We start from the raw sequence: 26,172 nt of genomic DNA, 5'->3' as shown, positions 1-26,172 counted from the left end.
GAGTGATATTGTGCTCTGACTTGGTCGTTTGAAACATAAAAATTGACAAAAAAAAAAAAAAACCAGACACATGCATAAGATCAGAAGGGCAACGTAACACCTGAGAGTTGCTCTGATGGGCTATGAAAGACCTAGAGTTTCAGAAAGTTACAACCATTGAGTCTACTTGAAACCCAAGGCTTCTCCGAACCCAAGTTTTGGTACTATGTAAAGTTACCACTTGCGTCAAAAACTTATACCGTCCGTAACAAATGTACTTGTATAGTTATTCAGCATGGAAAATGGAATCTCCAAGGATGCGCTCAATTCCTACCACAGAAAAATAGCCCATATTGCAGGGGGGAACAACCATACTGCAGGAAAGTTCTTCAAAATACCTTCACCACAATGCAAGTCGTCTCATCCACGGTTACAAAACCGTCGTACAAGATATAATTTAGCAACTTGGGCAACGTCTCCTTTCAGGCAGAATCAGTGCTTTTATTAACGAAAATTGTGACAGGACAAAAATCAAAAATCAAACGGAAAAGGGGAGAGAGATTGATACCAACTGTCTCCGTCATCCTCTGCTGCTAGAGTTCCAACAAAAAAGGACTAGTATTTTGCTCATCTTCCACATTCTTTTTTGAACTCCACACAACCTAATCGTTTGAAATCTATAAATCAAAATGAAAGCTAAGTTTCCCCCTTATAATATAGTTTAGTTACCTGAGACAATTGTAAAAGGATCTACCCTCGTCGATATGGCATGAAACAAAAAAGATGCTCTCATGAGATAAATCACTGAAGAAAGGAGTGATATGGTTCTCCGATTTTGTCCTCCTTTTTTGGAACATAGGGGTTAGAGCACATCCATTCGTCAACACATAAGAGCACACATCTCAACCATCCATTCATCAATATCACAAATGGAGAAGAATGAAGAGTACCTTAGCAGAAACAAATAAGTCAATGTGGACGGCGTCAATGGGAGATTTGAACTGAAATAGTGTACACAACAGGAACATCTCAATAGTTGAAGAACATCATTGTGTTTGAAGTTTGAACTAGGACCTATCAAAATGCATAACTGGCAAAAGTTGGAGGTCGAACGGAGGCTGGAATTCATCCCTTTTTATTGCTTGAATCCAAAATGATCCCTAAGATTTGTTCCTTCACTTTGTTTCCAGGTGAATGCAATAAAATTGAAAGACCATATGTTATTGAAAGACCATATGTTTTAGAAAATCACAAAACAGTGAAGAAGCCTATAAGACAATTTGAAATAATGAGAAGTGAGGAAACGGAAGATAAATTAGATTTTCTACTTTCAACAGGTATCATCTCTTCCTTCTCTCACATTCCAATCCAATCGCTTCTCTTATTGATTGCCTCCGAAGGAAACTTACAATGTGACGGTTTAACTGCCCGATCCCAGCATGTTGCAGTGAGAACGAATCCAAAAACTAGAAATAGTCTACTTCACAAAGAAATCAAGCACCTGCCATAATGAAATACAGAAGTTAAAAAGACCATCTCAGAGTATTTCCATCTATCGATATCCCTAGATTCGGACTTTACATATTCAGTACAATTCAAGTGCTCCACGAGATGTGTTATAGCAAACAAGGAATCTTTTGTGAAGTATTGCATATAATTCAATGCCTACAAATGCCAAAAAAAAAAAAAAATCAAGTAAATTATTGGCACAATGATTGTCTTCTTTGCTAACACGTCAAGCATACAATACCATCAGATTGAAGCAACCTTTTTTTTTGAATGGCATCAGATAGAAGCAACCTAAAAGGAACTGAAGACTCAACCAACTTAACAGTCCTTTAGCTAAACTCTGAATGTCCAAACATTATGCACCAGAAAGGAAAAAGGAAGGACAGAGAATACCTGTTTATGCAAATCTAGCGCCTCCAGATTGTTTCTCTGCTTCTTTTTCTGGTTATTTGTTGTTCTGATTTTGCTTTTAGTTATGGTTCTATGCTTGACTTCTTGTTCTTTCTGTTTTGCTGACAAGTAGTGAAGTCGGGCCTTTTGTTTTCTACAGAACTTTTCCTGGTTTTCATCCTTTTTCCAGAAACCTTTCCACACCCTATTGTTCTCTTCCTCAATGGAGCCTTCGTCATCTTCCTCATCTTCCTCATCGATGAAATTATAAGAATCCCAATCTCCATAAGAACGCAAACTGTCACAACACCAAATGTGCTCGACCAAATTCAAGGCATCAAACCCTTCCACTATCCAATCTTCTTTCTGGGCATAGGTAGCAGGTGAAGACAAACTCTCAGCGTATGAAACGTCACCAAGACCCCAAACTGGAAAATGATTTCTTGGGATACAAATCCTCCGTTGAGACATCTCATTGGGATTGTACAACAACAATTCCCGATTAACCATAATCAGAACTTCACCACTCGTTGTAAAGCAAAAGGGAACCAACGTCCCGTATAAATCAAGCCTATAGTCCCAATTCGGGCTCGGTACTCTTATAAAATTTTTGGACATGATGAAAGCACTAGTCCATGGCTCCTCCACACAATATTCCTCCATGACTAACACCTCGAAAAAGATAGGTTCAACTCCATCACCACTTTCACAGACACAACGTGTCATACAAAGACATCCATCCAAAACTCCCAACCCCATTACAATCATATTCCTTTCCCCATTGTTAGGTGGCATCGGCAGTTCTACAAATTCATCAGTAAGCGGATCAAAACAAACAATCCAGTTTGTCGGAAAGTCCATATTACCCTCTCCATAGTGAGCGATCATCCAGTGCAACTTGCCATTCACTAGAGGCCCGGAATTCCAAACCTCTCCATCGTCGCCGTGAGATAAACAAATCTTGGTAGTCCAATTTCTCCTTTTAAAACTAACTATTGTGGCCAATCCACCATTCACCATTACGGCCTTGTAATCATCCATCAACGAGTCATAGCACAGTCCAGAGCTGGCAATAACATGATAGTCCTCTGACCCGTCCGCCACAAGCGAGAGCATTTTGGTGCATTCCCCTGTTGATGGGTTCCACAGATACAAATCCGCGCGCTGGCTTACAAGCAACAAGCCGTTGCATGAACCTAAGATATTAATGTTATTAAAGTTCTTGTTGTTGCTAATCATTGGTTTGAGAATGAGATCGCGTGACGAAGCTTCGCGGCGATTGATGGAGTGCAGGGTGTCATCGCTAGATCTACTGGCTATTTGGCGGTAGTTTGGGGAAGAAAGAGTGAATTTAGGATCGGAGACGGCAGATCGCCATGCCTGGGAAACGGACCTGAATCGCAATAGAGATTTGATCGGTAGACGGGAGAGGATTTCGACGACGATTTCTTCTGGAATGTCCATTTGCAACCGGTGACTGCTGGGCCATGCCGACGTCAATACCTCGGCGTAACTCCGCCGCGGCGATTCCATCGGTAATGCGGAAGAGAAACTACGAGGTTTTCTTTTTCTTTTGTTTTCTTAATCGTTTTCAAAATTGGATGAAAAAAAAAATCGTTTTCAAATTGTTGTGAGGGTTATTAGAAATTAATAGATGCCCCTAAAACAAGGTTGAACATAGAATAAGATTGAACACAAATCAAATCTATACCATACGTTAATCAGGGACATCGGATATCTTCGCCTAAAAAGATAATTTCATTATTTTTAGTTGACTTATTTTATTTTTAAAAGTGGTTATTTTTTAAAATATTTGAATAAAAAAAAATATACATGTTCGTTCTTATCATAATCTCGTGTGAAAATTTTTAATCTGTTATGACAAGAGAATCCTCGTTACGAATATAAATTTTTATTTCTTATTATGATCACCAGTCGTATACTATACTGTATATTCAAGATAAGGTAGTAAGAAAAAAATATTTTTTACAAAATTCTTACAAGTTTTTCATTTAATCAAACGCATAAAAATATTTAAAAAAATTCACTTCATATTTCTCATTTTTATTTTCCAACACAATTTTCTTTCTAATTAAAGTACCCGTATTTTACAATCTCCATTTTTTGGCTTTACGCTGTCGTTTTACTTATGCCTTGAAACCCATCAAATGCCATTGCCGCCTTTGGCTCACGGTTTTCCCTCCCTCCCTCAGTACATATCAACAACTGTCGTCGCACCACTTCCCCTCCCCCCTCTCTCTCTCTCTCTCTCTCTCTCTCTCCAAAGAAATCTAGGGTTTAAAGTTGGGTTCATATCTTCGAAGACGAAAGTATTCGAGAAAATGCAGCAACCGACGAAAACTGCAGGCCCTTCGACTCCGAATACCATGACAACCGAAGAAATCCAAAAGGTTCGCTTCTTACGCGAATATCATAACAATGTACTACGTCAATTGATCTTGTTTTCGTATGCCCAATCGGAAAAACTCCCTTGAACCCTATCCCTCCATTTTCCAAGAAAGCTCTCTCTAATCATAGAATCGCACTTTATATGTTACAGAAATGACGTTATCATAGGATCATAACCTATTTGATTTTGTACATACATGTGTGTATATGTGTGTGTGTGTGTCTCTATATATATATATATTATTATTATTATTATTATTATTATTATTATTATTATTATTTTGGGTAATGCAGGGTGTTCCGGACAAACTTGCGCGCACCTCAAACTATTCCTTATTGCCCCTCCTATAGTCGTTTCACACGCTTACACATGGGGTGAGGTTGCCCCAAGAGTTGCTAGTAAGGGGAATCGAATATAAGATTACACATGGAGTGAGGTTGCCCCAAGAGTTGCTAGTAAGGGGAATCGAATCTAAAACTTAGGAGGGAGAAAATCCTAAGGGTATGTTTGGTTGGATGGAATCAAGGTTGGAATGGAATAGTCATTCGAATGACTTACTTATTCCAATGTTTGGTTCACCATTGAATAATGGAATGATGATTCCAAATGAAATCATTATTCACCTTGGTAAAGGAATTGTCATTCCATTCAAAAAAATTAAGGAATTGTTATTCCATTTATTTGTCACACCAAAATTACTAGTGCCACTCCAACATTCACTATTGTCACACCAAAAATTACTATTGCCACTCCAAAAAATGCTATTGCCACTCCAAAAAATACTATTGCCACCTCAAAAATTACTATTGCCACTCAAAAAACTTGCTATTGCCACACTATCCCACTGAAGATGAGAATGACTATTCCTAAGCACAACCAAACATGAGAATGGGAATGATTATTCCATTCTCAATTCCTCCAATTCTATTCCATTCTTAATTTTATTCCTATTTACATTCCATTCCATCCAACCAAATGCACCCTAAGTTCCAGGCCAAAACCACCGGGCCAACCCCTTGGGGTTATGTATATGTATAAATGTTTATATACGTATAGTAGTCCTGGATGCATTTAATATTTTTAATAAATTAGACTGCATGTATGGCCGTAAGAATTCTAGACATTGGTTGTGAACCAGCCATGAATGTGCGTGGTTTCAGTGGAAGTTCACTTGGTTTTGTTCAAAAGAATGGGAAATTAATGATTCTGATTCATGGTAGACTAGATAAATAGGGAATGCTCTGTATGTGGCCATAAATTCTTCTGATAAAGGTGCTTAAGGATATGAATTTTTCTTGATGCAGTATTTGGATGAGAACAAAAGGTTGATTTGCGCAATAATGGAGAATAATAACCTTGGAAGAACTGCCGAGAGCGCCCAGTAAGTGAAAAATTTCAAATGCTAGGTGCATCATGCATGTTTTCACTTTATTATTCCTAATGTTCTTTGCAGCTGATATTTTTTATAGCTAATTCTCTCGTTCTTTACCATCACGGTAACCATTCATGACTTTTGAGTGCAATGCAAATGCTGTCGTCTCTACTCCTATTATTTATTTCTTGGAAGGGGGTGCAATGCCGGCTGTTTTCGCATGGTTTACCCATAGCATTCTACATGTCTAACTTCAAGGGGGGAAAAAAATCATGATTTTGCATTTTAATAATGCGTTGGTATTCATAGTTTTGGATGACGCATTAGAAGTCTGGGGGGTACCTAGTAAATTCGGCATTACATACTTATCTAGCCTTTTTTCATGTTTGTGTGGATCATTGCGTCTGATACAAACCAAAGAAGACAGCCCATAGAAGAAAATGTGAAGAGGAATCACTCTGCTGAAAGGAAACTGGGCCAAAAATTTATCAAAGCTTAGTTTAGGCATGTGTTGATTTTAAGTCAATTACTAAGACAGGAAAGACAGTAATGTATGGGACTTCTTATGGTAATGAAACTGTGCGACATAGCCCACTATGCTTTGTGTAGCAACTGATTCACTATGGACTGTGGAGGATAATGAGTAGGAATAGTGCATAATGGAAGCATCAACTATAAGATTTCTGGTGATGAATAGTGCTCAGTTTTTTTTTCCCTCATGTTTCTATCCGCATCAAGTGTGTGTCTGGGTTTCTCCTGGAAATAGAACTTTAGGGGTGCACTGCGACAGTGAATTTTTTAACTTTCTAATGATTTGTTGGACTGAACTTGGCCTTGGTGTTTGATCTACACATCAAAGACTACTTACTGCAGAAATTGGAAAATTTTAAGGATTGCCGATGAAGATACAGAAAGATTACAACTTGATTAGAGCTTGGGATATTTAGATGAGGAGGGGTAACCAAACTAGAAGGTCAAGGTTAGATAAAATTATTAGTATTTGTGTAATGACGAATGAAGTTCTTGTGGTCTTCATCGAATTCAAAAAAGTCGATAAGATTTCAGGTTCCTACGGACAAAGTTTAGAGATTGCCAAGAATGACTAATTTTAATGTGGACAATTATCTGGTAGGTTGAGGTAGGTTTTCAATATCCAAATAATCAACTCTGGCAGTTCATTTCTCTGTATTACTAGCTGAATTCCAAAATGAATTTATTTCTGAGTTATTGATTCAACCTATAGGATGGGGAGACTGTATTCTGTCTCCTTCAGGATGCTAAAAATATACTGAAATTTTGTATATCCGTAACATCTTATGTCAGTGCTATGTTCACCAAGTTTGATCTAAAGTATTTTCTTCACAGTTGAAGAGGACACGTAATCTTTTTAGTTATCACCATAGATTCAATCAGGTTTCGACTTGGTTGGACACAAAACTGTCAGAGCAGATTGTTTGCAAAGAGGTATAGGTGTTTTTGAGAACTTTTGTGGGAATCTAAAGGGAAACGGAACGTCCTCACACTATTTTTATCTCAATAGCTTTAAACTTTCTTGTATTTGTTGGGTCGCCACAACCTGACAACAATTTAAATGATTCAGGTATCAAGCTCAGCTTCAGCAGAACTTAATCTTCTTAGCGGCAATTGCGGATGCCCAACCTCAAGCACCAACAATGACTTCTCAGGTGGGTTGACTTATTAAGTGAAGTTTCACATACAGGACCATTACGGCTTCTGTCTCACATCTAAAAAAACTGCAGACTCCCCTGCAATCTGTTGTGCAACAAGAGCATCACATCCAACAACCTCAGCCAGAAATGGCTCAGCAACAACCGAGTGCTTTGACTCCAAACTTTCCTTTCCAGCTTGATGCCCTTCAGTCTCAAGATCAACATCATCAGTTCCTCCAACACCACCACATGGGCATGATACCCGGAGCAAACACTAGCATGCAGCAAGCCATGCAACTTGGAATTGGAAATTCAGGATTTTTGGGAGACACGCGAAGCGGAAGCAGGCAAGATTTCTTTGAGACTGGTTCTGGTGGAAGTCAAGGAGGGAACTCTGCTTCTGGACGTCTCATTGGGGAAAGGGATTCGCATCTCTAAGATGTATATAGTATACTGTCAATAGGTTTGTCTCCTAGGGTATTATAGACTCGTAGATTTTGGAAACTCTCCAAGCATCCTTAGAAGCATTGCAGTTTCTGTTACTAGAGATAAGCAGTACCATTCGAATTCGTTGGATTCAGTTACAAAATTAATATTTTGGTTCATATCCTTGTGAGAGCAGTTTCGGTTAGTAGAAGATAAGAAAATAGTATTGTTTGGATTCAATTACAAAATATGGTGATGGACGGAGTCCATGACAGTGGCATGTTGGCCAAAGGTTTTTCTTTGTTTTTAATAAAGAGGTGTTCGGACTAGATTATTCGAACCTCAACTAATCGTGGAAGACCAATCCCAACAACCACTAGCAAAACCCCATTTAAAGCCAAAGCTCTATATGGACTAGTCTCAAAAAAGTTGATAGCACCAAATAAAGTTTCAAACATGAGACCTTAAGAGAGTAAATCCCTTTGTAACATTGGCCAAAGGTTTGAAGCATAGACTTGCCAAGGTTTTTGAACCTTTTTATTACCAGTTGCCAAGGTTTAAGTTAGAAGAAGTTGACCGTCATGTCCCCAGAAGAACGTGAGAAAAACTGTTAAAAAAAAGCCAGTTATCCTATATATTATATCATGGTTTCAATTGGTCTCGTTTTCTTTCTGTGGCACTAGAAAGGAAAGTTCAATCTTGATCAGTTGGAATGGAAGAGTTGTGCCTCGTGATCTACATCTGCATTTCCCCCACACCACAAGTTTTTCCCCCAGGTATCTGGGCCAACTTACGCACACCTTGACTAATCCAAGGGACCCAATCCCACCGCTCTCTTGCAGAGAGCTCAATTAAAGCGAGAGTTAAACTACATATGGACTTCGTCCCAGAGAAATTGATAGCACCTGATAGGTTTCAAATGCAAAATCTTAAGAGGATGTAAACTCCTAAGTCCCAGGCATAGTCCACTGAGCCAACCCTTTGATCTCCCACAACAAAGGTTACTGTTAACAGTTGGAGTACTCTCTTTAGGAGACCATGGCCTTCAATCCTAAAAGACAATCAGATCTCAAAGTCGAATACCAATCTATCCTTCATGGAAAGCTGAAATTTTCCAAATCTCCAGCTATGCTCACAGAAAAAAGCACAAATAACTACATCGACTAATTATCAATAGCAGATGTTTACTTGTACGCAAAATCAAAGTTTAGCAACTCGGGTAACAGATAAGGAATCAGGTTGCCAATTATACAGACGGACACAATCGCCACCCTTTGAAAGAGCAATATGCGACCATTCAAAGCATCACATTATACATGACTCGGGCTCAAGCTAGTTGCCCTAACCATAAGGCCGCCCAACCAAAAGATCAAAGATAACCTCCAGTGACAGGTTAGCTGGACCTTGCACTACCTTTCAGCAAGTTACCAACTTTGTGCCATATAATTTGACAGGTTCGTGAGGAATTGACATGAGAACACTACTCAATTCAAGGAAAATACAAAATAACCTTGCAACAGCGTAGCTGCATTGCAATGGCTCACTAACAAGAATGATAAGTATTTAATAAAAGAAAGGAAAAGTTCAGCCAATTCAGGAAAAATCACTGCTGCCCAATAATTAGGAATCTGAAAACATAAGGCAGCTGCCAGATGCAATTGTGCACATGAATGTCACAGCGGGCAGTCGTTTGGATGTAATGTTCGGAGTGTACCAACTCGTGCAGGAATAAACAGTCCCCAGCGGGAAACAAAAGGAGGGGAGAAGGGGAGGGGGGCAACTATGAAGATTATAATCAAAAGTGAGCGAAAAAGACTTTGAATCACTTTTATAGTCAAGGGATTCTCCCTCACATCCTGTCATAGTCCCCTTCATCTGGCACATTGGTGCACATTCATTCAACCAAAGATGCCGATGTCCAAATTGTATCCTGCCAAACCAAACAAGTGAAAGAATTACAACCACTAAAAGAAAGGACAAAGAAAGTAGACATGGAACACAAAAAATGCTAATCCCAAAAACAAACAAGTACTCCATGAATGCTTTAATGCATAGCTTTGTACTATGCAGCAGCATTGCAAGAGTACGACGATGTAGAAAGGGGACTCAAATACTATACAATGTCGACCAAAATTCGTTACATAATAGCCAAGACTGTGTCGAACAAAGATCTCTTTGTTATCTTTTTCCTAGGATGCCCTAGAGAACCATGAATTAAGTTCTTCAATACTATTCACTTGTTACTACACTGAGCATGTGATCACAAATTCATTAATGGCATAAAACAATCCAACAGATAACTAGTCCTTGAAAGGATGGTGGTAAGTACTTGTCATAGATAAAAATTAGGCATCGTTAGGCATTCTAGCTCCCATTATTACGGGCTTTCCAAGGACTAGTCAATCACAAAGGGAGAAGAGGAAGTAGGGCTGATCAACCAGATGAACAAGCTGAGCAGTGGATTGTCCAAGCTTGATTTGAAAGATTAACAAACTTAAAAAAAAAATGTACAAGGTTGGTTTGGTTAGCTAACAAACCAATCTCAAATAAGCTCGTTAAACGAGCTGAACAAGCTGAGCAGTGGATTGTCCAAGCTTGATTTGAAAGATTAACAAACTTTAAAAAAAAAAATGTACAAGCTTGGTTTGGTTAGCTAACAAACCAATCTCAAATAAGCTCGTTAACGAGCTGAACAAGAGTAGCTTGGCTCATTTATCAGCTTTAGAACACAATTTTATAGGAAAGAGAACAAATACATCAATACAAATGAACTGCCAAAGGCTGAAATATTTCCATACAACACATTCATTACGTAATCAACATCAACATCAAGGGAACTTACTATCTTCTTGAGTTTGATGCTACCGCAGTAGCCCTGTTGCATACAACCAAAAAAAAATCATCAGATGTTATGGCAAATAACTTGACGAACATACAATGACCGCACAGCAGCTTTTTAAGAACTAGGATCAATACCTTCCCTGCTGCTTCCCAACAAGGTTAGCACTAGGTCTAGCATGAGATGATCCCTTGCTCACAGAACTGCCCAAACCTGACCTATCATGATTTGCTCCGTTTCCAACTGCCATAAGCATAGATGACTGGCCAAGCCTACTTTCATTGCCATTCAAGTCCAGCTGATCTTTTGGTTTGCTCAAAATTCTAACATTTGAGATACTTCCAGCATTTAGACTAACACCGTTGGAATGTTGATTGGGAACTGAGAGCTGCAAAGGATTGTCAGCGGCAGACCTCACAGAGTTGGAATCGATAGATGGGACCCTCTTCGGTCGATGAGATTGTGCCATGGGAGTAACAGCAACAGATGGCAACAGTGAGGCGTAAGGAGGAGATACAGTTTTAGCTGCTGCTGCAATTTTGGCAACAGCTGCTGTCGCGGCTATGATTTCTTGTGCACCCTCTCTAAGTTGTATGAAGTCCCCTTCAATTAAGAACAACTGAAATACAACAATGAGATTCTCGGATAGCAATTTGCATTTGTGATAAACCCCCCACAAAAAATAAAAGAGTAGCTTAACAAAAGAAAGCATGATGAGTAATAGAACTTACTTCAGGATGACCAGCCACAAAGTCATCAAGTTTTCCATACTTTCTCTTGTAATCATGCCAATGAAGAGGTGCAAGCATTTTGCCAAGCCTATTTGGAAGCTGTAATTGAAACAGATAAAAATCATCAGCGAAACCAAACGTGCCATAAAAAATACAGTATGGTAGAATTAATGTACACCCACCGTAGAGCTAATCCTAATTCTACCACCGGATCCAGGTGGTATTGTTCGAACAACGCAAGCCAACAACGATCTTTCGTCAAGAAGAACAATCTCCGATGTCGTACCAATTGTAGGTATATTTTTCGGTCCAGATGAGACAAATGCTTCAGATAAAAAGCCACCAGTGGGATTATTCATTGTCGCTTCGCTTAAATCCACATGATTGATTGAAGTTTCAGACAATGGTGTGTTGGCAGAGCTTTCTTGTTCTGTAGTGAACCCTTGACCCTCAAGTCCATGATTAGTGGAAGTGGTAATGCTCTTCTCCTGTGCCAGTTTAAATTCAAGACTAGCTTAGCATTTGTCAATTTTTCTGGCAATTTAAGTCAAGCAAATAGACGATTATCATAAGTAAACAAAACCTGAGCACAGACAAAGATGTAACTCAGTGACCCTTAAATCAATACCCAAAAGACAAACCTTAGTTTCACTATTTTGTGAAAGAGTGTCTAATCTTAAAGCATCATGGAACTGGGAAGAAATATGTTGCAAGCTTTGTTGGGGTTGCGGGGCTACCAGGTAACTTTTATCGACCTGCTCAAAAACCAGAAAACCAACTTTCAGTGCATAAAAAATGGGAAAAGGCATACGAAGTAATTATTGCATAAAGCATCATCTTGAGGGATAATGTTTCGGTGACATAACCTGTCCTTCCTCAGCTGTCGGTCTGATCACTGTATCAGGCTCCATTCCCTGGCTGGAATGAATATCCAAATACTCTGAATGAATAGCTTGCCCATTTGCAGAAACTTCATAGTCATAATTAGTATCTGGTCTCAACAAGCTCTGATCAGTTTGGGAAGGAGGATACTGGTTCGGAGTTGGCACCTGTGAACCATCTGGTGAAGCCTGAGAGAGAGAGAGAGAGAGAGAGAGAGAGAGAGAGAGAGAGTACTTAATAGGACAATTCGGTGAGTTATGTGAAAGATGTGACAACAAAAAAAATGAATCCATTTTCTTGTACCTGTTGGTTCTGCCAATGTTGAAGGGGTACCGAGTGAAAATGGCCAACATGTGATGGCACAGAGTGGGGAACTCCTTGTTGATGCATTACAAATGGATGCAGAGCAGTCACCTGTCCAGGGGGAAGGTAGGTAGGCATTCCAAGCAGGGATGTTGGAGAAATTGCAACACCATGAACATGGTTGGCCTAGTAATGCAAAGTGGCTAAATTATAACAAGAATGTACAGAAATTAGATTTTACTGTTCGTCTGCAGGCAACCACAGCTTTGCTAGGAATAAAGGCTGCCCATACACAATTAAATAATGGAGCAAGCAGAGGAGAGATCCAAAGAAGAAAAGACAAACCAAACAAACCAACCTCACACTTCTGTTGCAATCAATTGATCCGCTACATGAATCATGTTTCATATGTCCCAATCACCTGGTGGAATGAATCCCACGATTGGCTTATGGCCTTCCCCGATATATGTTCACTTAAATTTAACAAGCTTAGAATCTCATGTCAATTTAGGTCTTCCCCTCCCACTAGCACGAATTATAGTAGTGGACCTAGTGGTATCACTCTTTTTTGTCGTTGTACATTACCAAACCATCTAGTTCTCTCTTAAGGTGTCCTTAATTGGTGCTAAATTAAGAAAAAGGGCCAAAAATAATGAACAATCCTGGAAACGTTAGCCACAAGTACGAACCACAACGCAAGTGTTGCATGTGGATCACCAAATTCCACACACTTCAGAAACATCGTCAAACCATGAACCAAATGAATACTGACAAAAGGATGGTCCTTTGTCATCCATCTTCAAACAAATATACTAATATTCGTCAAAAACGGATTGTTTGCTAGAAAAGCACTCTACAATTTGGTACTTGCAAGTAAGTTCAAGAGAGAGAAGGTGAGGAAGAATAAATAAACAACAGAACACATTCTACCTCAGTTGAAGCATTGCCAGTTGAGACAAAGGATGAAACATTTTCAGAGTTTCCAGTTGGAAGACCCCCAGAATTTGTACTTGGCATGATACTTCCGTTGACATCAAGTTGGTTTCCATTGTTCTGTCCAAACTGAGAAGAATCCTTAGAGTTTGTTTGGGATGTATGTGTTTCGTCAGGGTAAGTTCCACTCCTCTCTCTTGCATCTGCCAGTTCAAGCTGGAGTTGCTGTATTGTATGAGCATGAAGCCTCTCCATTTCCGCAAACTAACATAGATAACCCACAGAAATACAATCAGTACGGCTGATGAACTAACAAATTGACTCAGACACAACAATAACTGAGGTTAAGCAGCAAATTAACTGCCAAACAGAGATAGATGGCCATGAATGGCAGATAATCTATCTTCCACCCAATGACATTGAGGTTGCAAAGTAATGCACAAGTCAGTTCATGAATTGATATCCACAGTCACCAACCTGTCTTTGGCAACCAATCCAAAGCTGGTGATATTGTTCTGTTCGCTCTCGCAATTCAGCTTGTAGTGAGTAGACATTAGTAGTTGATTGCAACGCATCCATCTCCTGGAGACGTGCAATCCACCCTTGAGCCTCCCTCAGCTGTTCATCTCTGTAAAGGATGGTTTCCTGAGCAACCCTATGCTGAAAGATAAAGCTACTTTTAGCCAATCCACTACCCAAAGTTGCATTGAACATCCAATGAGCAAACAAACAAATTAACCACTAACCAGGTCCCAACACACACACACACACACAGAGAGAGAGAGAGAGAGAGAGAGAGAGAAGTCTCAGCATCAAAAGCAAAACTCCAAGCATGCATGTTTGTGAACTTTGCTCCAAATGACACTCGTTCTTCTCATAAAACCCAAGTTAAATTCCAGAAACACAACAAAAGTCTTCACTGCTACCAAGGCAGAAAACACAACTTCTATTTACCATCACTTAACAAGTGCAGTCGAACATGCAACTCAACAAACCTGTTCCTGCAACTCGAGGAACTGCCTCTCTTTCTCCTGAATATGTTCTTGAAAGTCATGAATCTGTTTAACATGTTGCGCTTTTTCAGCTTCTGAGTTATCACGCTCTCTCCTGCCAAAAAGTTATCACAAACGTCTCACATTACATTACATCCAGGAAGACAGGACAGCAGAACAACAGGGAGAAATTGCTGATTGCAGGTTTATGACAGGAGTGGATGCAGATAAATTTTTCGTTCCTTTTTTTGATGATTAAAGGATAGTCAACACAAAAGCTGGTACTTTTAGTTCTCTTACTGGACTAGGAGGGAAAAGATGGTAAAAATACCAGCATGTGAGGCCATTGCGTATCGGGGAAATTTTATAGATACAGAGTAGTAAATTTCAATTCAAGTTACAAGTAGTTGAGATACTTTGAGATAAGACACTAACACACTTGAACATACTACATCAAGAGTAACATTCTAGGGACCCAAACACACACCGGAAGGTCTGCAACTCTTTGCTTTGTTCTCTAAGGAGATCTTCCTTTGCCCATGCCTGCCAAAATAGAGAACAAAGACTGAATCACACATTCTACAATGACACAACAAGAAACAATTATAGCACAAAAATGCTGAACGAACCGCCTCAGTGTCCAGTTTAATGGCATGTAGCTCTCTATCTTTCTCTTCCATCTTCCTCTCCATTTCACGTATTTTTTGTTCCATTTCATGCAGTTGCTCCTTCACAACCAGGCAAAACCGTATTTATAAACAAAAGTCTGAATATACACGCTTACTGACATTGAATAACAAACCACAAGAAGAAACAATCAATCATGACACATGTATATGAGTAAGATTGCATACATCCACGCTCATACCAATTTTCACTTTAATATTAAAAAGGGGAAGAAGAGTTCAACATAACCTTGCAGGAGGCAGGCAACACATATGTTAGAGTTTCCATGATCGAATTGCCAATATCTGTGATTTATTCAGTGAATACACGGTAGGGTATCCACTACTAATCAGCCTCCACAACCCCAATAAGTGACACACGTGATAACTTAGGAAAACAAATGTACACACCCGATAGCAAGAACTACCAATCAATCACAACACATGTATACATGGTCCAGCAAGATTGCATACATCCACGCTCACACCAATTTTCACTTTAACAAACCTGAAGCTTAACATTGGAATTGGATTGCTCTTTAATCTGAGCATCAAAGCTGTTCTGCATTTGTATCATCTCCGACCTTGCAATCATTTGCGCCCGAAGCTCCATCTCCATGTGTTGCAGCTCCTCTCTTTGCCTCGCGACGTTGTGAAGCCGGTGCTGCAGAACATCGTTTTCCGAACTCCCGTCAATGGTAATCGAACAGAAGTCCACATCAGCGGGCTCTCTTCCCTGCTGCACCTTGACAAAAGAGAAAAACAAGTTCATTTTCGCTGATTTCGAACCACAAAACTAGGGGAGCTTTAATTGACCCAAGCACGAGCCCGTCTCGAACATCTTGAATTTCTTATATGCATCATGAGCCGAACAAGAGTAGTAACTTGTTCGAGCTTGGCTAGAAAGTTTAATGAGCTTCAAAAAAATGTTCAAGCTTGGTTCCCTAATATAAAAAATCAATCTTAAAAAGAGGTTTTAACTAACGAATACAAGCTCGAACTCGAGTAGCTTGGTAAATGAGTTTTGATGGAGCTGGACGAGTAGCTTGCATTTTTTTATACATCATAAACCAAACAAGCGAGTAGTACGTTGTTCAAGTTTGGTTTAAAAGCTTAGTAGCTTTAAGAAAAATGTTCAAGCTTGGATTGCAAATACAAACAAACCAATCTTAAACGATCTTTTAAGAAAAGAACACAAGCTCAAACTCGAGTATCTTGGTTCATTATGAGCCCTGCACAAAACCCTAGTCTCAGAACACATCCATTACCTCATATATCGTTCTCTCATCCGATTGCCCTAACTTCGAACGCTCCAAGTCCTAAAAAAAATCAAATTGACGAGAAACTTAGAAACCCTAACGTTTTTAATTGGAATGGAAACAATGTGAGTAGGTTCAGTAAATAACCACACCTCGTTGGTGAGGTTCCGAACCGATTGCTCAGAAACAATGCGCCACTCTTTGCGGGAAGGCTGAGAAGACGGCATCGGGAGAGAAACACCGCGTGCGGCGGCGGCGACACTTGCCGCGGCGGCCTCCATCGGAATCAAAACTCGGCGCTCGCTCCAATTTCTCCGTCCAACAGAAGAACCCTAGCTTTTTTTCGGAAAAAAGAGAAACGAGAAAAGCGGAGCGGAGCGGAGAAAACCCTAGAACGGAAGGTCGATGAGGATCGAGCAAGTCCGGGGGAGAGAGAGAATAATGGGAATTGGAGAGCGAAGGGCGTGAGTGGTGGTGGTGGATTAGTACTCACGGAGTGGAGATTTGGGTTGCGGAGGGGGTTTTGCGATTGGAGGGTTTTTAAAGGGGATTGGAGGGTAAAAAACTGAAGCGTTGACGACACGACAGAGCACGAAGAGAGAGAGAGAGAGAGGGGATTGGGTGGGAGCCTGGGAGGACGATTCCCTGGAGTATTTACTGGGGGGTGATTCGGGTCGGGTGCGAAGCGTTTATTGGGCGGGTCAGAGAGGATGGGCTGCGGTATCACGGCCCATCTTTAAAAAAAATTTGGGTTAGATTTTCAGAGGGCTTTCTTTTTTAACAGGCTTACTTGGGCTTTGGTCTACTTCGGAGTTTGGAGGAGCCTCATTTTTTCGATTAGTTTCACCTTTTTATTTATATATATATTCTTCAAGTTTATTTGTTATATTTCTACGGACATAAAATCCAAATCTTGTATAAAAAAATGACGGTTTTGTAACGTACCTGATTCTGAATATCAAGTGTATAATTTTACGGGCAGAAGAACTTTTATTTTTAGAGATAATGAGGTATTTGGATAGACAGAGTTGGAAAACCTAGCTCCGTGAATTTGTTTTTCAAAATTAACTTAGTTATATATATTTTGTGATATCGATATTTGAACGTTTCCCAGAAAAAGCACTCTGAGTAATAAGTCTTCGATAGCTTACTTGGGAGTAGCTCAGCTCAGTTTATGAGAACTAATATTTTTTTTGAGTAGGTCTTGAGTTTGAACCTTGCTCCACTCAAAGTGCTCCCAATTGTATTATTGTGGATTTTTGGGGTTTGGATACCAGTCCAGTATAGTCCATTGTGTGGACAAGATCAACTTAGGAAAATCCCTTTGAGATCTATGGCTAACTTGTTGCCACATAGATCGACCAACCAAACTCACACTTCAAAAATCAAAATTTTACTCACGCCAAAACAAATCCTAAGTTGATCTTATCCACACAATGAACAATATTGGACTGAAATATACTGGATGGGATCCGAACCAAGACGTAACTATGGTTAAATAAGAAGGGGGAGTATTTGATGGTTATAAATTGGCAACCCTCAACTTTACCCCACTTGCAGACACCATCACAGCACAAGCATCATCAAAGTAATAAAGTGGGCCGCAATCAAGGGCCGACTAGCTGCATAAAATCTATTTGAACAAGATGGACAACCATCACAGACGGTACAAGGATTTTACTTTAGTAGTGGCGAAATGTGTACTAAAAAAATAAAAAAATGCATTACAATGTTAATAGTCACCGGCTCTAGAAAAAATTAAAATAACATAACAAAAATTATAGTAAATGATATTTGTTATTTAGTTTTTTCAAATGAGACCCTTAACATACTTCACAAATAAATAATTTAAAAATATAAAATCAACATAGAAATTGATATTGCAAGTATTTACAATGTAAGTAAACGAAACTAATAACCACACCATTAGAGCTTATGAAACAAATTACTACATATAAAACTTGACCCAGTGCCATGAATTTCTAGGTCCGCCCTTGGACCGTAGGGTAGTCCATATGTATGTGTCATATCTTGGAGCATCTCCGATCAATCAAGATTATAAATTTGACACGACATACACAGTGAATGTATTGATACTCATTGTGAGCTTATTTAGGCTAAATAAGCCAAGATGGCTTCTTCTTTTTGTTCTTATTCAATTTTTTTTTGCATTTGTTAGTTTTTTGTCAATTTTTTGAGGATTATTGTTTTGTCATGACGAGAGGAATCTAAAAAGTAAAAAATTATGATCAAAATCTATATTTTCATAAAGACGAAAAATAAGCCAATTTTTTCGTCTTTTATTTAAAAAAAATTGGATTTCGATCGTAATTTTTTACTTTTTAAATTCCTCTCGTCATGACGAAGCAATAATCCTCAAAAAATTGACGAAAAATTAACAAATGCAATTTTTTTTAATAACAACAAAAAATAAGCCGCATTAACTTATTTACCAATATTGTTAAAGGACATGAAATACGTCAAATTATCCCCAAAAAAGACTACTTGGGGATATTAATACAGCTTGTTCAATAAACATTTAAGCAATGATTGTAATATTAGAATCAAACAGTTTTCCGAAACATCTTCGGATATCTTACCTTTATGAAACTTTACGAGATTAAAACCAAGAGGAAAACTTGATTTCACATGACAAAAGCAAAAGAATATCTTGTAATCACAAGGTATCCTGCAATCACAAGCTGAAAAATGGAAATAGGCACTCCAAGGTCTCAAGTTTCAACTAATTTTTCTCTTTCTAAAACACTTGAATCCAACGCTAGTCTTTGTGTTCCACAACCTCCACTAGGTTCATATTTCTGAATCCCCAAGAACTTTTCATTAAGGCACGTGGCTAAACATGTTCCTCAATATCTTAGTGGGATCAATTCCACCTACGGCCCTAGACTAATGAAAAAACTGAGAAAGTTTTTCAAATTTGTCAACGCGTTTAATCAAGGGCTGCAAAATTGAACCAAATTTACCAAACTATTTTGCACAAGTCATCTCTTGGCAAAAACCTCTCAAGCTCACAAAGTTCGGTTTTATTCTATCTTTTTATTGCTTTAATTTTATGTGTTATTTCACTTTTTTTCAGCCAACCATTCTGCACTTATTATTTTTATAAGTAATTCTGCATTTATAATCTGTCATCCATCAGGTAGCAGGTGGCACAAACCAGACGAAATAAATAGTTAAATGGCCGAATGAAGTGCTTTTCATGACCTGGGGTGCAATTTAAACATGCTCTCCTACCACAGGATCTTGATAATTATGGCCAAAAGTTACCAGTCATCAATAAGGAAATAACTGGACTTGTTTTTTATTCCGTAAAATGTTCTGCAAAGTGACCCCTCCAAAGTATATTTTCCTTGTATTTAACCATTGCTATGTACACCATGTAAACTTGTCAAAGTCAAATTGTTCAAACGGTCCTTTGCATCACTCCTATCTCTTTACCGACTAGTTCAATACCGCAGCAACTGCAAAAAGAAATCTCCATTTAATCACTAAACCTGATGCATAAAAGGGTAATTGAAGGCATCCAAATAAGTACCACTACATTGTTCAAGCTTGATTTGCAAACTTAATGAGCTTGAAAGTCGAAAACATATTCAAGCTTAGCATGAGACAAGTGAATCTCATGCGAGCTTTAATCGAGTCGAACAAGAGTCAGTCATGAGTGGCTTGAATGTTTCATACATTATAGGCCGAACAAGCCGCGCAGTAGATTGTCCGGGCTTGGTTTGAAAGCTTAACTAGCTAAAAATAAATAAATTTTGTTCAAGCTTAGTCTGTTTTCTCAACAAATTGACGTTGAAGCAGCTTTTAACGAACGAACACAAGCCCAAACTTGAGTCGTTTATCAGCCCTACGCATAAATACACGTGCATGTAGAGAGAGAGTACCGTTGGATTTGGCGAGGCGTATAGGAGTTCGACCGTGATTAGACTGAGGTGGATAGAAAGCTGAAATCGAAGTGGTGGGTCTATTGAGACCGATTCTTCTGGTGTTGTGAAATTGACGGGAAAGGCCAAATGGGTATCTGCCGGAGACCATGTCTTTGGGTTTGGTTGAGCAACCCAGTACCATTTTGGGCGAGGAAACTAAGGCCAGGCTTTCCATCATCAGATACTACTAGTATTTACGAACACCCAAATACACAAGTATCTGTTTGCCTGGGGATTAATCTATTTGCTTCGGTAATTCTGCAGAGAACAAAACGAAGAAGAAGAGGAAGAGGAAGAGGAAGAGGAAGAATTATTTGGAAAGAAAGAAAACGAGAAGTGGAGATGAGGAATTAGCAAAGGTTTTGAGACGGGTCTACTCCTAAACTTGACTTGATAACCCAGTACAGAAAGAAGTGGGCTATGAATGTAGTTGGCCCAACGATTATGTATGTGGCTACATTAAGCCCCGTTCCTCCTTTTTGGCTTTTTTCTCATTTTGTGTTTTTTATTCAAAAAAAATATATTGATTTTCGCGCTCCAATTTTTACTGATGTCGTTCCACTTTTAACGTGAAGTTACTAGTAATTTCATGAACAAAGTGGAGCGCTATCAATAAAAAGTGGAGCGCGAAAATCAAAATCTAAAAAAATAATTGCGTTTTTTAGTTTTACGTCAAATTTTTATGAATTCTTCATTCGTCTCGACGACAAAAGTAAAAAATTATTACTTTTATCCTTTTTCGGGCTTTATCTTGGATATTTTTAAAAATATATGAATTTTACTTTTCCGATTCATCTCAACTAGCGAACCAATAATTCACAAATTTCAAGACTAACAAATGCGGGAAAAAATTAAATAAAGACAATTTAAGAAGTTCAAAAGGCTAAGGACAAAAGAAAAAAGGTTAAGTCGATGAAGTACTGTTGTTCAACTTGTACGAAGAGGGAGATAACAATGTTGTTGATGGGTTGAGTAAGTGAGGTTCGATGTGATGAAAAAAATAATTCGGTGTAAAGTGTTATCACTTGAGCTCTTCAAGAACTTGTGAATACTTTTCATTTAAGTCTTTATCTCTCTCTATCCAGTCAAAAGTTGATCTTACTTATATCATGGTATCTAGTGTAAAAGATTAATCGCTCAAAAGATAAAGTTACTCAAAAAAACAGATAAAATTACTCAAAAAATAAGAAACAATATCGAAGAAGAACTCAATTACTTGAGATATTTTCAATGTCGAAGCTTATTTTATATACCAGGGCAGCACGCAAAAGAATTTATGTAACGTTTCTAAAGTTAAATGCGAAGCAAAATAAAATATTTAAGTTTGGATAATAAAATATTTTCTAACTTATAACCAAAACCTTTATTTTTTTCATTTGAAAGTAACACCAGATGACCCTCTTTTAGGAAAAAATATTGAATGTCACAGGCCTCCTCTTCACCACACATTCATGTGCGGCGCCCGTACAAATGTGTAGTGAAGAGGAGGCATGCAACTCCACTTGGCGTGGCAGTGCCTACTGCCTAGGGACACTAAATATCTTCACTCAATTCAATACAAGTTCACCCTTTCTTGTGGTGGTCATATCATTTTAGGCTTAACTAACATCATTCTTAGGAGCAGAAAAATAACGTAAACTTTGGGCTTTGCCAAACCAAAGTTTATTATGTTCAATAGTGAGTTTTGTGCAACAATCATTGATTACCATATTTGATTGTATGCAACAATTTACTGATTTTGTGTAGTAATCTAATGATTTTGCGCATCGGCAGGTCTTGAGAGTTTTGGTACTTAACGATGATCCAATGGTTGTGATTGCGTGGGAATGATGATTGCTAAAAAATAGCTGACACACCATTGGAGGAATTTAGCCAAATTTTGGATAAATAGTAGTATTGTAGCAAGTTATAAAAATAGCTTTGGCTCGAGAAAAATGGCCAAAACCATTGGAGTTGCTCAAGTACAATTGAAGTTTGCCGAATAGAAGCAAGACATTCAACCTTCTTCAGATGCTGAAATGATTCATATCGTTTTAGGACATAAAAGTTTCAGGCTTCCTTGAAGTACAGGACCAAAGTGATCACCTAAAAGGCCTAGTGGAGGGGCTATACACTCCTCGTTGATTAGGTAGAAAACTTACATAAGTTGACCTGAATATCCGGTTATTAAAAAAATTAAACGTTTCAATTGACTAGGAGATGGTAGCCATAGCCAATGAGGCTTGGGTGCCAACAAACAATTTGTGAGTTGATTGACAATCATGATTTGGAGCAATCAGGCACCTATACACCATATGCATTAATCTGTGAGCTCTATGATAGCTCAAAGTGTCATTTTGGACAAGAACTATGCCGTTTAATCATAAGAATGCGGCGTTTTCGACCAATCCAAGTAGTCATCCATGGGGGATCTGCTGAGACAATTCTGTAGCCTGCATTTCCATACAGTTTGAGAGCACCCAAATCGTCTTCGTAAGCCCGTAGAACAAGATATTCAAAACCCCAAAGAATGGAAACCATGTCACAGGCTTTTAGCAATGCACTGGCCACTTTTCTCCTCCTGTTAGTCATAGAAAGAATTATAGTCAATATTACACTCAATACACCAGTATCAACCAACTACACTTCCCCTAGTCCCCTATAGATTCTAAAATTAACAATATACGAATTTGGTTTGTCCTTCATATGGCCACCTAGTCCGTGTTTTAAACATGGTGACAGATAAATTTGCGAAACTCCTATATTAAAAACACAAAACTGATAAACACGCATGCTATTACTGCCTTTACGCAATGTCCCTTTTGTCGGTGGTGGTGGTGGTGGTGTTGTTGTACCAAGTAATTCAATGTTGTACAAGGAGAAGATTGACTAATGAGGAAGTTTTTTTTGTTATCATAAAAAGCAAGAGATGTTTACATAATCTGAGAAACCACAAGAGACATCTTCAAGATTATCAAAAAGCTTAGGGAACGTCAACTTAAATTGCATTGCATTGCATTGCAGATTATCAAGGAAAGGAAAAGGATTTTCTTTAAAGAATGTTCTTACCTGAAAGTGTTTAAAACGGCAATCCCAGACACATAAAGATATTCTTTAGCTCCAGAGAGATGCCGAAGAACAGCTTCATCTCTCAAGGCTGTTACATCTACGACTCCCACAAGCTCTTGCCCCAACTCGAGATCATCGGTGTTAGACTCAGCCACCAAACATGCATACCTGTTAGGTATGTCCCTCACTGTCAGCATATGTGGAAAATTAACTGAATGGGCAATTTGAATTTGCTAAGAGCATGTCGATTTTCAATAGCAGATTCTAATGGCTACCAACTAGGCAGGGTTAAGTGGGAATAATGTCAAGTACCTAAGAATTTCAGACCGCTTTTTACACCTTTCAATGGATTTTTACTTATTTTCATACTTTTCTCACAATTTTCAACATGCTTTTTCAACCTTAACCAGTAACCACCACTCTGGATTGTGATTACCATTTTTTGTGCATTTTGAATGAAATGGTGCCATAGAGACTGACTACAAAAATCCTAGAGGACAAAGAAAACTTGTAACTTAGAAAATCTGCCGTCTTGCTCTCTTTTGATCAGAGTGAAAATAAGCCTTAAAAAAGAAAAAAGGAAAGAAAGAAGTTGTTACAAGTTTTGGAGCTCATATTTACCTGTTTGGGGCTGAGTTTTGAAGTTTGTAAAGAAGTCCTGAAAGTACTTCTGCCTATATGATACAAGAAGAAACCAAATTGTGAGTAGTGGCATTGCAATGGTGATGATTTTGATCATGACGTTACTGTAGCATTATTGAAACTATTTTGAATCAAAAATTATGCCCAGGTGACAGGACAAAGAATAACGCCTTAGGTTGCTCCCTACTAGCCCATGTCGAAATTCAAGGACAGTTTCAAGCAGCTTCTTTGGGCTGGCATATAATCACAGATTTCAACCATTGAATAAGGAAACCGTTCCTTAAAGCCAACCTAATCAAATATTCGATTGGCTTTAAGCCAACATAAGAGTATTTTTTTCCCACGGATTGTACTTTGTTCGTGTTGAAGCAAAAATGTCCATACTAGAAAGGGTACGTAGGACAGATAATGGCAGTGGCGGACGGAGCTGGAGCAGGTGAGTTCATGGCACCACAAACTTTTCAATAATTCTCTTTTTTGGTATTCATGCAAAAATCATAATTTTCGTCGCTTTAAAATCTTGATAACTTAACTTGAACCTCTCAATTATAATTTTTTAATCATCCTCTAAACTGAAAATGATTTTGTGTTTGGCCTTCTTTTTATCTAATTCTTGCGTCCGCTGGTAAAGAATGGAGAGAAATCCTCTAAAGCCAAGCTCTTCTAGATTTTCCTTCCCAAATGAGTTGGAGATAACTTACAGTTCTTCAAATTCATGAAAGATACGAACCAGTTGTCAGTTTGCAATGCCAAAGAAAATGTCATGAGAACAGAACCAAATGAGAAAGATTCTGAGCAAATGAGGGAAACAACTTTAATAGGAACAGAACCACCTGATTTGGTACAAGTCTAAGAGCATGTCTTCCGGTCTCATGTATCCGTGTCTGACACGTATTAGTCACGGACACGATACGACACTCTCCCGACACGTGTCGGACATGCTTAAACACTTGTCCAATCTTTTTATTATACAATTTATTTGCTCAAACACATTGTGGATATTTTATGGCACGTTGGTGACACTCTTGGAACATTAAATAAACCTTTAACCTTGGCCTAGAGTGAAAATTTTCACAGCAGTACAGTTCTTGTATACTTATATGCAGACCCTTCTCCGTATTATTCTCAGTTTGATAGAAATAATTTTCCCGACTTTTATATGAATTCATAACATACCTCCATAATACACAAATACATCTTACATTTGACGTGACTCTGACCTGTCCGTGCACTAATTTTAGAAGAAATTGTGTCCACGTATCCGTGTCGTGTCCGTATGCCGTATCTGTGAACTGTATGTGCTTCCTAGGGTACAAGCAGTGATAAGAATTGGAATCAAGAAAGCTCTGTACAAAATAAATTGTGTAGTTCAGATTCATCTGAATATACTCAAGTCAATCTGGACCATACAATTAGCATCATGGGAAGTTTTCTTGATCTTGGTTATGGGACAGTAGACTTTCTGATTTGGTACCCACAAACAAGAAGAACAAGAAAATAAAAGAGAAACCCATGAACAATAGCAAGAAAAGAAGAAGAAAAGAGAAGAAAACTAACCTCAAAGAATTGGAAGAAGAGATCATTGAAGAGAAAAACAGGTTCGTGAAAGGCTTCAGCTTGAACTTGAGCTACCTTCCTCATCTCACTCTGCTCCTCAACCATTCTCCTCACCTTCCATCCATACTCCCTCACCAAATCCCCAAACTGCCCCTCTCCATCTCCATTTTTTGCTTCCAAATCCTCAATCTTGCCATCCAACTCCATCTCCTCAGTTGAAGAAGGAGAAGAAGAAGTGCTGCACTGTACCATAAGCTCTCTTTCTCTCTCTGGATTCCTGTTCTCTCTCTTCCTCACATTGTGAACTATAGTATTATTCCATCTAATCAATCGAAAGTCAGTCAAATTAGTCTCACCATGTTTGCAAACTCTGTATCCACATGATATTTCTCTGCACAATATTCCCCTTGTAAGACTGGGGAAACTTGCTTTCGCATGAGCCATTTTCCCTTTTCTTCTCAGACAGAGAAAGTTCTAGGGCGCCGTTATTCGCAGCCCTCTATTTACTCCCGTAGCCCACTAAATTTCGGTAAATGATTGTTGAAAATCATAAATAACATTTCGGTAAATTGCTGTTGAAAACAAGATTATATTTCGGTAACTACATGTCGAAAA

The 26,172-nt window shown here is 38.6% G+C and overlaps 4 protein-coding genes across 8 annotated transcripts; 1 reads left to right on the top strand and 3 right to left on the bottom strand.

Annotated features, from left to right (window-relative positions):
* Nucleotides 1-1,179: 1,179 nt before the first annotated feature.
* On the bottom strand, nt 1,180-3,700 carry LOC131319863 (F-box protein CPR1-like). Of its 2 annotated transcripts, none has more exons than XM_058350287.1 (2): nt 1,882-3,497; nt 1,180-1,480 (listed from the first exon to the last, which is right to left on the bottom strand). In XM_058350287.1, the coding sequence occupies exons 1-2, from the start codon at nt 3,409-3,411 to the stop codon at nt 1,457-1,459; spliced, it is 1,554 nt and encodes a 517-aa protein (XP_058206270.1). In that variant the 5' UTR covers nt 3,412-3,497; the 3' UTR covers nt 1,180-1,456. The 2 variants fall into 2 exon arrangements, with proteins under 2 accessions (XP_058206270.1, XP_058206269.1); XM_058350286.1 differs by lacking the exon at nt 1,180-1,480 and adding an exon at nt 1,510-1,746 and having other exon boundaries at nt 1,780-3,700.
* A 261-nt stretch (nt 3,701-3,961) lies between these two features.
* On the top strand, nt 3,962-7,935 carry LOC131319867 (GRF1-interacting factor 2-like). Its single transcript, XM_058350295.1, has 4 exons — nt 3,962-4,289; nt 5,593-5,669; nt 7,261-7,345; nt 7,421-7,935. The coding sequence occupies exons 1-4, from the start codon at nt 4,047-4,049 to the stop codon at nt 7,766-7,768; spliced, it is 753 nt and encodes a 250-aa protein (XP_058206278.1). The 5' UTR covers nt 3,962-4,046; the 3' UTR covers nt 7,769-7,935.
* Nucleotides 7,936-9,348: 1,413 nt separating this feature from the next.
* On the bottom strand, nt 9,349-16,986 carry LOC131319857 (uncharacterized). Of its 3 annotated transcripts, none has more exons than XM_058350276.1 (16): nt 16,513-16,986; nt 16,370-16,420; nt 15,610-15,846; nt 15,066-15,164; nt 14,924-14,979; nt 14,440-14,551; nt 13,922-14,104; nt 13,442-13,708; nt 12,512-12,697; nt 12,193-12,396; nt 11,968-12,081; nt 11,509-11,814; nt 11,327-11,425; nt 10,733-11,214; nt 10,599-10,631; nt 9,349-9,686 (listed from the first exon to the last, which is right to left on the bottom strand). In XM_058350276.1, coding segments are annotated over exons 1-16 (2,559 nt in total). In that variant the 5' UTR covers nt 16,642-16,986; the 3' UTR covers nt 9,349-9,685. The 3 variants fall into 3 exon arrangements, with proteins under 3 accessions (XP_058206259.1, XP_058206260.1, XP_058206261.1); XM_058350277.1 differs by having other exon boundaries at nt 15,610-15,840; XM_058350278.1 differs by lacking the exon at nt 16,370-16,420 and having other exon boundaries at nt 15,610-15,840; nt 16,513-16,978.
* A 5,335-nt stretch (nt 16,987-22,321) lies between these two features.
* LOC131319856 (GCN5-related N-acetyltransferase 10, chloroplastic-like) lies at nt 22,322-26,028 on the bottom strand. Of its 2 annotated transcripts, XM_058350274.1 has the most exons (5): nt 25,558-26,028; nt 25,221-25,346; nt 23,980-24,032; nt 23,359-23,526; nt 22,322-22,870 (listed from the first exon to the last, which is right to left on the bottom strand). In XM_058350274.1, exons 1-5 carry the CDS (start codon nt 25,999-26,001, stop codon nt 22,642-22,644), a joined length of 1,020 nt encoding a protein of 339 aa, XP_058206257.1. In that variant the 5' UTR covers nt 26,002-26,028; the 3' UTR covers nt 22,322-22,641. The 2 variants fall into 2 exon arrangements, with proteins under 2 accessions (XP_058206257.1, XP_058206258.1); XM_058350275.1 differs by lacking the exon at nt 25,221-25,346.
* Nucleotides 26,029-26,172: the final 144 nt, after the last annotated feature.

This window comes from Rhododendron vialii, chromosome 3a (genome assembly GCF_030253575.1).
Source record: "Rhododendron vialii isolate Sample 1 chromosome 3a, ASM3025357v1".
NCBI lineage: Eukaryota > Viridiplantae > Streptophyta > Magnoliopsida > Ericales > Ericaceae > Rhododendron > Rhododendron vialii.
Note: the sequence above shows the minus strand (reverse complement) of the source record. Positions and strands in the feature narration are given on the sequence as shown.